General features: G+C 34.1%; 1 protein-coding gene across 1 annotated transcript in view; it reads left to right on the top strand.

Moving 5' to 3' along the window:
• The window catches only part of LOC311294976 (von Willebrand factor D and EGF domain-containing protein), a 71885-nt gene that overhangs the window by 32210 nt on the left and 25982 nt on the right, over positions 1-13693 (top strand). The window contains exons 14-18 of the mRNA XM_084416108.1: positions 1221-1382; positions 2679-2780; positions 5931-6045; positions 9709-9959; positions 11918-12137. Of these exons, the coding sequence (XP_084272234.1) occupies positions 1221-1382; positions 2679-2780; positions 5931-6045; positions 9709-9959; positions 11918-12137 (850 nt within the window). The remainder of the gene's footprint in view (positions 1-1220; positions 1383-2678; positions 2781-5930; positions 6046-9708; positions 9960-11917; positions 12138-13693) is intronic.

Here is a 13693-nt window from a genome sequence, read left to right as displayed (position 1 = left end):
ATGTGTAGAGCCCCTGGTGATACTTCGAGCAAAGTTTCAAGTTGTGTCGAGCCTTCTTAGTGTTTTAAAAATAGCGATTTTGATGCTATCATAGTCGTGCCCCAAGCACTCCCATTCAAAAGGCAATTTGACCGAAAACGAAAATACGGTCAAACCAGAGCCCGTCTACGGAGAGCCTGCCCACTCCCTATTAAGTCCTATTGTACCAAGTTTTGGTTGTAGTTCCACCAGAGTTCCACTGGGGGCGATCGCCCATGAGTGCAGAATGAATGGGAGTCTATGGGGCTAGACGGCTAAATTTGTCTCTTTCACCCGATTGCCGTTGAGAAATCTCAGATTTGATTGTAGGTTTTGCAAGTTCAACATGGGTTATAGTTTGAAAGTTGAATGAACGAGTACTTAAGTCCTTTTGATTTCTTACAGGTTGAGTTGTTGTTGCCCATAACACGCTAGCATTCTGCTAATGAACGCTGATTGGTCAGTGAAGGACTGATTACGACCAGAGATACCGCTTGATGGCATCGTGTCATCCGAAGCGGGACCAGAAACAAACAAAACAAAAACTCTTCTAGCACGTGTATTTACCTGTGTCAGCTGTGTTTTGTCGATGCCTCGAGCGCGAAAGCACCAAAGTGACTGAAGGATTGCCGTAAAGCAGTATCTCTGGTCGTACGATGTGTATGACGTCATTGACACTTTAAAAGACTTTTTAAAGCAAATAAGTGACTCTGAAAAATCTAACACCCAGCAATGTGTAATTTCTTTGCATCTCCTTTCGAATACAACATTCAAATTACTAGACAAAAAATGATATCCTGAGAAAAGTGGATTTTGATCGGTATACTGCCATAGACCTCCATTCATTCTGCACTCGTCCTGTGAGCGCCCTCATATGGAATCAGAGTGGAACTGCAACCAGTTCAGAAGCCGGAAGTTTACTGAGAGTGAAACTTCTCGCCTTATTAGACATTCTCTGGTCAAACTTAAAAGTGGCGTTTCCATCCTAATTATGCTTTTAAACGAAAATTAGCCTCGGGTAGATTAACAAAAATACCCTAGGTTGCATTTTGGCGAGAGTTACGCTTTAAGTGTCTGAAAACATTACACTCAGTTCACACTTTAAGTATTTTATTTTACAGTACATTATTTCCATGCTTTAAAAGTATGCTAAAATGTACTTCTATTGCCACAAATAAATTTTTTTTGGTGATGTTTTTTAGCACACAAATGGAGTTTGGATCCCTGAAGAGGAAGGGACAACCAAAGCGTCCTTCCTGAGCTCCAAAGCGGTGGACTGCTCCGTCCCTCGACTCGGCAACATGGCCGTCGACACGGTGGACTTCACGGCCAGCGAGCAGCCCTATGCCAGATGGGAGATTAAGGTACCTGTCCATCAATCTCAGGGACAGGGAAATGTCCAAGGGTTCGTGTGATTGATTTTCCACTGCCATTTTTTGCAGTGACTGAATGAATCAAAATGTCATCGGTCTGATAAAAGCAGACCATCTTTTTCTAAACTTTCCATTGTGATTGAAAGATGAAGCGCTAGCTTCTCTGTATTGGCGAAAATGTAATTACACACGAAGTCTCCTTCACAGTTATGGGTTTTAACGCTTAAAATCAGCCTGAATTTATGCCGGTCGCACGCGCTGTTTGAGGCCAAGCTAAATGATGCGTACCTGGGCGCTTTAAAATATTATATCTGTCGAAATCATCAAACCATGAGATGGAGGAGAGCTCTTCCGTTCTGAATGACAGCCATAAAGGCAACACAATCATTTTAATCATTTTTATGCTTTGATGGCCCATATAGGAAACCAGTCTGACTTTATCTTTAAGTATATGGCGAACATTAAAAAGTTTGTAAACTCAATTCAGGTTGTGTGATCATTGACCTCATCGCTTGGTCCCAAAGTGGGCCTTGATCTATGTGTGTGTGTGTGTGTTAATGAGTGTGTTTACTGATGTAAAAAATGGATAGCCGTGATGAGAATCATTAACATAAATTGCAATGTTCAAAGAGCCACAGGGTGTCTCTGAAGGTCGGAGCAAAGACGAATCTGTGAGGTAATACATCTCGAAATCCACCTAAACTCCTGCCCGCATTAATCTCAAAGGCTTGTGGGATTAAACACTCACTGAGGGGTTGAAAAATTAACCTCGCTTTTGGATTTACTCAAACTAGTGCTGCTAAAGATGCTCTGAAGTGTTACAAGAAGACATGCTTTTTTTTTCATCACCTGCCAGTGGCGAATGAACTTAGAAAGTTTGCAGATCATAAATATTTCTGAATACGCATTTTGCATTATCTTAATGAAAAAGTTTGTTTTGCTTACAATGGCAACACACAAATTTACCTTCTTTTAATGACTCAAATCAATATTCATGTCAAATTTACCAAGTAGCTTGGTCAGACCAAGTAACAAATTTGATAAGAAGCCATGTAATAAACAGCATAATGTGGAATTAGTTTGTCTTTATCACAAAATTTCTTTATTTTGCGATACATAATGGCTGGTTGACTGCACACCTTAAAAATTCAATAAAATAATTGTACTTTGTATTTTTGTACCTTGAGTGAATGTGGTATTATTAATACCACATCCACTCACAATGTATGTATTTGTGTATTTATCATATGTATTTAAACCTCTCTATCTCTCTTTTTTCTTCTTCAGGTGACCAATGACGGTCATCAGTACAGCAAGGGGAAATTTTTAACCCTTTATGATGGTATTTGCCAGTTGTGTGTGATTCCCTCTGGACGTTGCAAGTTGAAGGTAATGATATAGTCTCAAATAGGCCAATAGATTGGAAATAGTCGTCCATTCCTTGTTTTTCATCAACAATTAGCATAGAAAATGAAGAAATACACATACATGCATGTACAAATGATTTTTTTCCAACAAGTTATGGGTTAAATTGATTTTTAACTATATTTGCATTGTCTCAAGGAAATGTTAGTTTAGGTTTTAGACTTAGGTTTGTCATAAACATCAGAGCCATTCTGCAGTTTTCGAACATGATGTTGGCAGTTCCTACGTCTTTACCATTTAAAGGTGGTTGTAAAAGCTTAAATAGATGCACAAAATAACAGACTAATCACAATTTAGTATGGAAATAATTTTTTACAAAAAAAAAAGAAAAAAAGAAGACAAATCACAATACAGTTTGCAAACAAATAGTGCAAACAATTCACTGCTGACGGTTTAATATTGAAATGGTACAAATGTATAGGAGATGTTCATAAAATGTAAGAATACATGTCTTAATAATCCTTCTTCGTAATTAATTCATAACTAATTTGTAATTAATTTGATGTGTTATAAAATTTTAAATAATATTAGTAACTATTATTATCATTATGAATATTATATATCCAAGTGCTTTCAAATCGATTAATCACGATTAATCATGATTAATCGCATCAAAAAGTTGGTTAAAAAACAAACAAAATGTGTGTATGTATATATATATACACAAACTTTTGTTAGATACGAGTAATCACAATTAATTGATTTGACAGCACTAATTTACAGGATGAAAATATATATATATATATATATATCCTGTAAATTAGTGCTGTCATATATTTATTATATATTATATAATAGAATAGAATATTATTATTATTATTAATAATATATTATATTATATAATATATAATAAATATATGAATAATAATACATTTATTATTATTATTATTTTATTATTTTTAAAAAATTACAAACTTTTTTATGCGATTAATCGTGAATAATCGATTTGACAGCACTTGGATATATAAAATTAATAATATTAATAGGAAATTTCATACATTTTAATAATAAAACAATATCATTTATTAATAATATTTATCTTTAAGTATATAGTTTGTATAGTTTGATCTGAATTAATTACAAAAATTTGGAAGAGATATTTCAATACTGTAATTGTTCAGAAACCTCTGTTTGGTTTAAAATCCTCTGAACAGATTCTGAATTGCTTTAGAATGAAGATTGTTTCTAGTACTGTGTTAAAACCATCCATGATTGTTCCTGCACAACTTCCCTTGCGGCCCTTCTGTTCATTTATCCATCTGTCCATCATCCTGAACTTTATATTCACTCTGCGCAAAATGACTTCCTCAACAAATGGCCTGTATTTTCCACCGGAAAATAAGTCGCTGAGGATGCGAGTTTAAGTCTGTCATAGCCCGTTTACTGTCTTAACTGCAACAGGACAGCAGCGATACGCGAGGCCACAAAGGGTGTGTGTTGGAAAACCCCGGAGCGTGGATGTGGAAAACAGATATTATTCACGACATCGAGACCAAAGACTGACGGAGTAACCAATCCCTTGAGCACCTGATATACTCGCTCGTTCTTGCTTCTTGCCACATAGCATGTAATCTCACCGTGAGAGATCAGTTATCTAGGAGGATCCTTTTGGTCTGTGTTTATCTTCTCTGATTTGCCGCGCATGTCCTCTGGGCGTTGCGACTTACACATCCCACTGGATATTAAAAACTTGAAATATAGAGATGCTATCGGTGCCAGGCTATATGCTTTGGTGGTTTATAGCAAAGACGGCTGAGCTTTATCTCAAAGGTTTGACAGGGGAAGTTGGTTTGAGCCACAGTAACCGTGAGCAGTAGCAAAACATCTCCACTCTTTCTTTCTTTCTTTCTTTCTTTCTTTCTTTCTTTCTTTCTTTCTTTCTTTCTTTCTTTCTTTCTTTCTTTCTTTCTTTCTTTCTTTCTAAATTTGAACACTAACAACAACAAGGTTGTAAGTTTGAATCCCAAGCAGCGTTGCCAGGTCTGTGCAACAAAAGTAGTCCAATGGCCAGTCAAAAGCGTCCTTAGGCCAAATTATCCATTGAATTTGTACATCTTGGGGTGTCTTGGGGTGTTTTGGGGGTGTTTGAGCACCGAAATCTTATGTACAGTGGGGGAAATTTTTTTTACCAGCAGCAACAATTTAAAAGTAGCCCAATTCCACTGGAAAACCATGGACTTGGCAACAATGATCCCAGGGAAAGCACAAACTGAAGGAAAAAAAGGTCACTTTGGATAAAAATGTGTGCAGGGTTATTAGTTGAATTTTTTAGTATTATTATTAGTTTTTTTCAAATTGATTTTTGATTTTGTTACATTTTATTTAGTTTTGATTTAGGTTTTTATTTATGTATTTAATTTTTAGGGTTATAATAATAGTTTTGAATTTTAGAATGTATTCATTATTTTATTTTGAATTTTATTCAGTTTAGTTTTCGCTATCATTGTTAGTTTTATTTTTTCTGTTCTAGTTGTGTTTTAGTTTAGTTTAGCATCAGTGTCTAGCACATTTTCATGTTTAATGCTATATAACGTTTTTATTAATTGAATTAAAGCTGGCATAAAATGAAATATAAATATTAGATATTATTTACAAAAAACTTAAACTTAAAAAGAAATGTTGTCTTGGCAACTTACTGAAATAGAATACGTTTAATTTGAAAACTATTGACAAATGTACAGAAAATTGTAAGTTGTAAATGTTTCAAGTTTTGTAATATGCCTGTATCAAAAACTAAAACTAAAATTACTTTGTGGACATTTTTGATATAGCCATGAAAATGTAGTTTAGTAGTTTAGTCTTCAGTTTTTCTATTTTAATTATATTATATTGTATTATTATTATATTTTTATTTTATTTTAGTTTCATGTAATGTAGTTTACTTTCAATTTATTACAGTGTCACAGTTTATTATTATTTTAATTTAATATTTTTCACAGTTTATTATTATTTTAGAATCAGTTTTTTAGGTTAGTTTCATGTAATTTAGCTCATCTTATTATTTTCCCAGTTATGTATTTATTTTAGTATTATTCATTTAGTTGTTTGTTTGTTTGTATCTCTTAAAGACCTTCAACAATAATAACAGTTCTTCCCTCTTTCTCTCTCTCTCAGGAGAGGACGTGTAATATAGATGGGATGTGTTTTGCCGAAGGAGACACCAGCCCTTCTGTTCCGTGTCTCCTGTGTAACTCCACGGCCTCCAAATACACCTGGTCCATTAATCAAGGTAAACACAGTCGATTTGAAGTCAAACCGAGATCTCACGGCAATAGCTCACATTATTGAACATTATCTGTACTTGTTACAATCACACAGCACACCATTACGCTATAAATAAAGTTACAAGTCTAAACAGCCATTGGACGCGACCCAACAACCTTCTACGGCACATTCCAATTGAAATCTAATTTAGTGCTAATAAAGACAAATCCATTCAAAAAGATCTGAAATACGAGCTGTGGTCTAGTATTTCATAACATGCTGCAGATGCATTGAGCCATGATGTTCATATGGCAGATGTAGGTTCGAATCCCATGCACCCCTGCTCTAAAAAAGTCCTATAAAATAAAGAAGAGCTGTTGAGACTGACTGACAACATGTATTTAACTGAATATTGTGTGAGGCACTTACTGTATCATTCATTATCGAACTATAAAAGGAAGTAGGGGAGATCTGAAAGGATGCGCTGTCTTGCTATTACTTTGATTTGGACTTTATTACAGCAGCTAAACAGAGATGTTATGTGGCGAGTCAGCTGGAATATGCTAGCTGTGAATTTCAATTTGCTGACATTACATTTCCGGATTTTACAGCGTTGCAAAAAATGAAGTAAAGCATTAGGTCATAAACTTTAGTTTTGGTTTTATTATCACACTGAGACGACTTTGTGTAATATTTCATTAGGTTCTTTTAAATACTGTTTTCGTCTCAGTAGACTTGACATTTGCAACACTGGAGGATGTTTATAGGACATTGATGAGGTAGGCTATTGGACGTTAGTATGGCAAAGTAGTGGATTTACCAGTTAAGAGGTGTTGTTGAGCATGATGCAAAGTGGTGTAAACATGAACCAGCTTTTACTGTGGTAAAAACACTCTGACACACATCCTCACGTATCTTATTGATTTTATAAAACAATTTTGCAAAGTAATGTGTTTTCACAAATGTGTATGTTTATTATATTTAATAATTTATGATTGATAACAAAACATTTGTATTATTTGTATTAAAATCATAATAATAAATAATATGATGTTATGTTATAATAAATTGTATTACATTATACTTTTTTTATATTTAATAATTATTGCTTTAATTAAATTTTAATAATGATAATAATTGTTGTTGTTATTATTATTATTATTATTATAAAAATAATAATATAAAATGTTATAGAGTACATTAAATATATTTCCTAATATCTTTTTTTTATTAATAATTATTATAGTAATAAGGATTGTGGTTATTGTTATTATATAGCATAAACTTTCTCTTCTTCTCATACTACTACTAATACTGATAATAATAATAATAAATTATTATTATTATTATTATTATTATTATTATTATTATTTATTACATAAAAGTAATATTATATTGTCCTAAATTATATAATTTTATGTTATATTAAAGTATTTTACATTATACTTTTAATATTAGAGGTTTTAATATTTGTTTATATTATAATTATTGTTTATAATTTTGTTTTAATAATAATAATTGTTATTATTATATGGCACAATATCTCTTTTAATAATAATACTTTTTAAATATAAATTAAAATGTATTTATTTATATTAATAATTTAGTATTAATAATTATTATCTTTAATTAATTACAAATAATTTTATAATTATCAATAAATATTTTATCATTAATTATTATTATTATTTAATAATTTTATTTTAATAATAATAAGTATTATTTTTATTATATAGCGACACTGTCTCTTCTAATTCTAATTATTATCATTTTTATTATATAATTATCAATAATTACTACATATGTAAATATCAAAATACTGATTAATAATTATGGTAATATTTTTTTATTAATTAGTATTATTCTTAATAATCGTAATAAACAATTGTAATATAGTTTATTATTTTAACTTTATTGATATAAAATTAATCTGATGAGCATAAACAATGTCCTAAAACATATCTCATCCAATCATATATTAGAGCCAGAACTGTTTTATAGCATTTTAATTAAGATTCATGAGCCTTTTTAGAAAAAGACTAACCACACAAGTCATATTTAAGAGTGAATGTAAATCTTAGAGGTTTTATTAGGTTTTTACAAAAAAACTGAAGAAAAAAAAATAGCAAAACAATTACACACACAAGCAACAACATTTGACACACTAACACACCAAATGTCGAGTTCTTTAGGAATCATGTTGCATTTAATTTCAGCAAAAACTCCCCTCTTCTTTATCCACACTCCTGTGTACAGCGAGAATCGCCAGTAAACATCCGTCTGTTTGCCTGCACTGCAAATGAGGTCCGGACTGATGCTATCTGAAGACACACACACACACACACACACACTCAGCTTGAAGGAACATTACCCATTCACCTCACACCCACTTATCTTCCTGATAGTTATTTCCCTTGTGCTTCTGCCATGCCTTTTTTTCACCATTCTGTGGAAAAATTGAGAGTCCATTCATTCATGCAGACAAATTAAATTTAGACGAGATGATCATCAAGAAATTTTAAATGTTAAGTGATTCAAATGAGCATTTGTACTGTTGCATAACTGAGGGAATTAGAAAAATTGACGTCAGACCATTTTGAAACAATTAGCATGTGTTTTTTTTGTTTTTTACCTGGTTTGCATTTATAAAATGGCAACGGTATGTTTAGCTGAATTTTATCATGTTATTATGCATTGGGTTTGTTTACCTTATGATGTCAGAACAGATTTATGGATCCATTTTGTTGTTAGTTGACATTTCCCAGCCAGAAACACGCAAACTCATATACATCATGCTGCTCGAGAATGAGATTTTGAATATGAGTGACATATTGTTGCAGAGAATGCTTTCATATTCCAAGATCAGGGTTGGTTTATTTTCTGTGGTTCTGTTGTGGATAATTGCATGTCACTTAAGATGGATATTTTTGCTCCACGTTGTAATTTTTGTCAAGTTTCTTAAGAAACAAGAAGCGGGAAATAACCATCGGAAACGAACACATGATGCTTTAAATCAGATTTTATCCCACAAATGTCATCATGCCAGATATTACAAAAACAGATTTTCATTTTGTGCCTGTTTGTTCAATGTGAGACATTTCTCATTTTGCTGTCTAAATAACATAGACAGCACAACAACATGTTTTTATTAATTAATAATATTTATTACCCCCCCACCCCCCCCCAAAAAAAATATATATATACACAATATATATATTTGTGTGTGTGTGTGTATATATATATATATATATATAGAGAGAGAGAGAGAGAGAGAGAGAGAGAGAATTTGAATATATATATATATATATATATAATCATGCTAATTCTTAGAATAGGAAATCCACGCCACAACTGTAACGATAACGACAAAGGAATGATATGGTTGGAATCACTTTCAGAATTTTTTTTTGATTTTCGGCTGGTGAATTACAAGAACATTGACAGCCAATCACAATCCATCCTGCTTGATAGAGCTCAAGCTTTTAAAGCGGCAGTCGACAAAACTGCAGTGCATGCTTATAATAAACAGAACTTTATCATATGTTGGCGTGGAAGTTTATACAGTTGTCTTTATAGTTATCGTTATTAGTCCCGTATAAAATATCATCTGGCAACTGAAGATCAGCTCTGGGAGTCTGCGATTCCTTCACAGTATTCTTTTTATGAAATTCCCCTCTCATTTCCGCAGCTAATCGTCCGCCGACCTTCCACAAGCCACGGGACGGCCTGCAGACCTTTTTAGGGGAGAATTTTGTGTACCAATTCACAGCCACTGACCCAGAGGGCTCGGCCCTACTCTTCCAGCTGGAGACGGGGCCCCCAGGGGCCTCAATTTCCCCAGCCGGGCTCCTCATCTGGAAAGTGCATGAGGAGGAAACGCACAGTTTTCAATTTACTGTGTCTGATGAGTGCGATGCCCGGAGCAGATTTACCGCGGAGGTGAGAGACATTGAGAGATTGATGCCTGACTGATTTTTATGTTTAGGACAGAAATGAATTTCTATGAAACATGACGAAAACTCGAGTTTTGTAAATAATAATGTTAGTTTTGTAATAATGATCCAAACCTCTTCTGGGATGTCTTAAAGGAACAGTTCTCATAAAAAAATGATGTTGTTCCAAACCTGTAAACTGTTATTTTGTTTCTAACAGATCATTAAGTTGAAGTGGAGAACTGAATCAGATATAAAATTAAATTAAATTAAATGTATTCTATATCAATTATAATTCTAAAAAAAAGTTATAATTATAAAATAAAGTGAATTAAAAAGTATATAAATAAAATCAGCGACAATACTAACTTGACTACATTTTAGTAGTATAACAGTGTTGCATTTTCAGGAACAAGCTATTTTTTCTAATGAGCAGAGTTGTAGAATTACAAAGTGTTACATCACTGTGTTTTTGTCATATTTTATTGTGTGAGTTGAGGCAATAATGGAATATGCTCTCCTAAACTGTTTCCTCCCGACCCTCATGTGTAGCATTGGGAAATCTGATTCATTTTAGTGAATCAATTTGTTCGTCACTTTGGATAAAAGTGTCTGCTAAATGAACAAATGTAAATGCCAAGCTTGTATTGCATAGGATCTCATTCAAAGATAGGTCCTTTATTCATAGAAAGATTAAACTAATAATTGAAACAGGACTGGATTATGGTCCAGTCGACGTTTAAACGACGGGTGATTTGCTTAGATGACGTTAGACAACTAAAATGCTGCATTTTTGCATATGTACCATGGTAATACAGTAATATTCTCTGAAGTTCCTTGGAGTCTCATGTATATTCTATACTATGGTAATCATTCAGCATCACTGTACTAACTTAATTTGAGTTGGTATTTAGAGTTCCCAGTATGTTAAATATCTTATCACGGCATAAGGACAGCTGAATTCAGCTACCGAGATTCTCCCGAGTCCTGTGTCACAGCAAGCCGGTGCAACGAAAGACAAACGTCCTCCTCTCCATATCCTTTGAGGGGCCTAGACGGCTAACAAGCATCTGCTTCCTGCCTGCTAGCGCTTATTAAGTACTGTCTGAGTTTGAGAGATGCAGTCGTTTGAGTGAGAGAGAGAGAGAGAGAGAGAGAGAGAGAGAGAGAGAATATGCAATTAGCAACACTGCTGCAAAAATCTAGTTGAAAGTCAGCAAGCTACTATATATACCTTTATATTTTTAATATTAAGTGTATATATTATATACTGAATTGTAATTTTATAAGTTACTATAAATGAAGATACTATATTATGGGGGTATATGTATTTCTTTTGTGTATATATATATATATATATATATATATATATATATATATATATATATATATATATATATATATATATATATATATATATATATATATAAAAATATATATATATATATATATATATATATATACACAGGTATATATATATAAAGATTTGTATAATAATGTATATTATATGTTATTTTATTTACTCCAGCTGATGAACACACTCAAACACTCAAAATTTAATTTAGATAAATGTTAATATGAATGATTAATATGCTTAATTGTAATATTATAAATTGTATTATTAATATACTGTTTATATTTTTATTCAATTCTCAAAATTTTGTGTATGTGGAATTATTTAAATAATATATAATTGACAATATTGATAATAAACTAAGTTATAGTGTTATATACTGTGTGTGTGTGTGTGTGTGTGTGTGTGTGTGTGTGTGTGTGTGTGTGTGTGTGTGTGTGTGTGTGTGTGTGTGTGTGTGTGTATACAGTACTGTGCAAAAGTCTTAGGCATGTTAATATATAATATATATATAAAATTTAATAATTATAAGTTTTTGAAACACAAAGATGACTTAGTTTTATTTCTATTTGCGTTACCTTACAGTTCTGTCCACATTTCCACGGTTACAGGTGATAGTACGGCCATGTGGCTGCATGAATGGAGGGACGTGTGTGACTAACATCAAGTATCCAGCGGGCAGCGGCGAGTACCTGTGCGTGTGCCAAGCGGGTTTCCATGGCGACCTGTGCCAGGATGAGCAGAACGAATGCGGCTCCAGGCCGTGTGGAGTCGGAGTCTGTGTAGATCTGGTCGACGGGTTCGAATGCCAGTGTCCTACTGGACTCACAGGTATATCACGAATTATGTTCCATTATGTTAGATTTTCCTTCCTTAAATTTACATAAATGGCCATTTCAGGAGATTCAACCAGAACCGTTTGCTATATCCAGCAAAGTAAACTATCAGATTCAAGGACAATTCTCACAAAACTGTATTTTCTGCAAGATTTTTTCAAGGTAAATTTAGGTGTCTTTACCTTGATTACAATCCGCATCCATCAAAACTTTACGAGCGAGACGCTGGTTTGCTTTATTCATCAGAGAATATATATATATATACAGTGAGGAAAATAAGTATTTGAACACCCTGCTATTTTGCAAGTTCTCCCACTTAGAAATCATGGAGGGGTCTGAAATTGTCATCATAGGTGCATGTCCACTGTGAGAGACATAATCTAAAAAAAAAAATCCAGAAATCACAATGTATGATTTTTTAACTATTTATTTGTATGATACAGCTGCAAATAAGTATTTGAACACCTGATAAAATCAATGTTAATATTTGGTACAGTAGCCTTTGTTTGCAATTACAGAGGTCAAACGTTTCCTGTAGTTTTTCACCAGGTTTGCACACACTGCAGAAGGGATTTTGGCCCACTCCTCCACACAGATCTTCTCTAGATCAGTCAGGTTTCTGGGCTGTCGCTGAGAAACACGGAGTTTGAGCTCCCTCCAAAGATTCTCTATTGGGTTTAGGTCTGGAGACTGGCTAGGCCACGCCAGAACCTTGATATGCTTCTTACAGAGCCACTCCTTGGTTATCCTGGCTGTGTGCTTCGGGTCATTGTCATGTTGGAAGACCCAGCCTCCACCCATCTTCAATGCTCTAACTGAGGGAAGGAGGTTGTTCCCCAAAATCTCACAATACATGGCCCCGGTCATCCTCTCCTTAATACAGTGCAGTCGCCCTGTCCCATGTGCAGAAAAACACCCCCAAAGCATGATGCTACCACCCCCATGCTTCACAGTAGGGATGGTGTTCTTGGGATGGTACTCATCATTCTTCTTCCTCCAAACACGTTTAGTGGAATTATGACCAAAAAGTTCTATTTTGGTCTCATCTGACCACATGACTTTCTCCCATGACTCCTCTGGATCATCCAAATGGTCATTGGCAAACTTAAGACGGAGCTTGACATGTGCTGGTTTAAGCCGGGGAACCTTCCGTGCCATGCATGATTTCAAACCATGACGTCTTAGTGTATTACCAACAGTAACCTTGGAAACGGTGGTCCCAGCTCTTTTCAGGTCATTGACCAGCTCCTCCCGTGTAGTTCTGGGCTGATTTCTCACCTTTCTTAGGATCATTGAGACCCCACGAGGTGAGATCTTGCATGGAGCCCCAGTCCGAGGGAGATTGACAGTCATGTTTAGCTTCTTCCATTTTCTAATGATTGCTCCAACAGTGGACCTTTTTTCACCAAGCTGCTTGGCAATTTCCCCGTAGCCCTTTCCAGCCTTGTGGAGGTGTACAATTTTGTCTCTAGTGTCTTTGGACAGCTCTTTGGTCTTGGCCATGTTAGTAGTTGGATTCTTACTGATTGTATGGGGTGGACAGGTGTCTTA

The sequence above is a fragment of the Rutilus rutilus genome (genome assembly GCF_951802725.1).
Source record: "Rutilus rutilus genome assembly, chromosome: 8".
In the NCBI taxonomy this organism is placed as follows: domain Eukaryota; kingdom Metazoa; phylum Chordata; class Actinopteri; order Cypriniformes; family Leuciscidae; genus Rutilus; species Rutilus rutilus.
The sequence above is the reverse complement of the archived record's forward strand: the minus strand, read 5'-3'. Positions and strand labels throughout refer to the sequence as shown.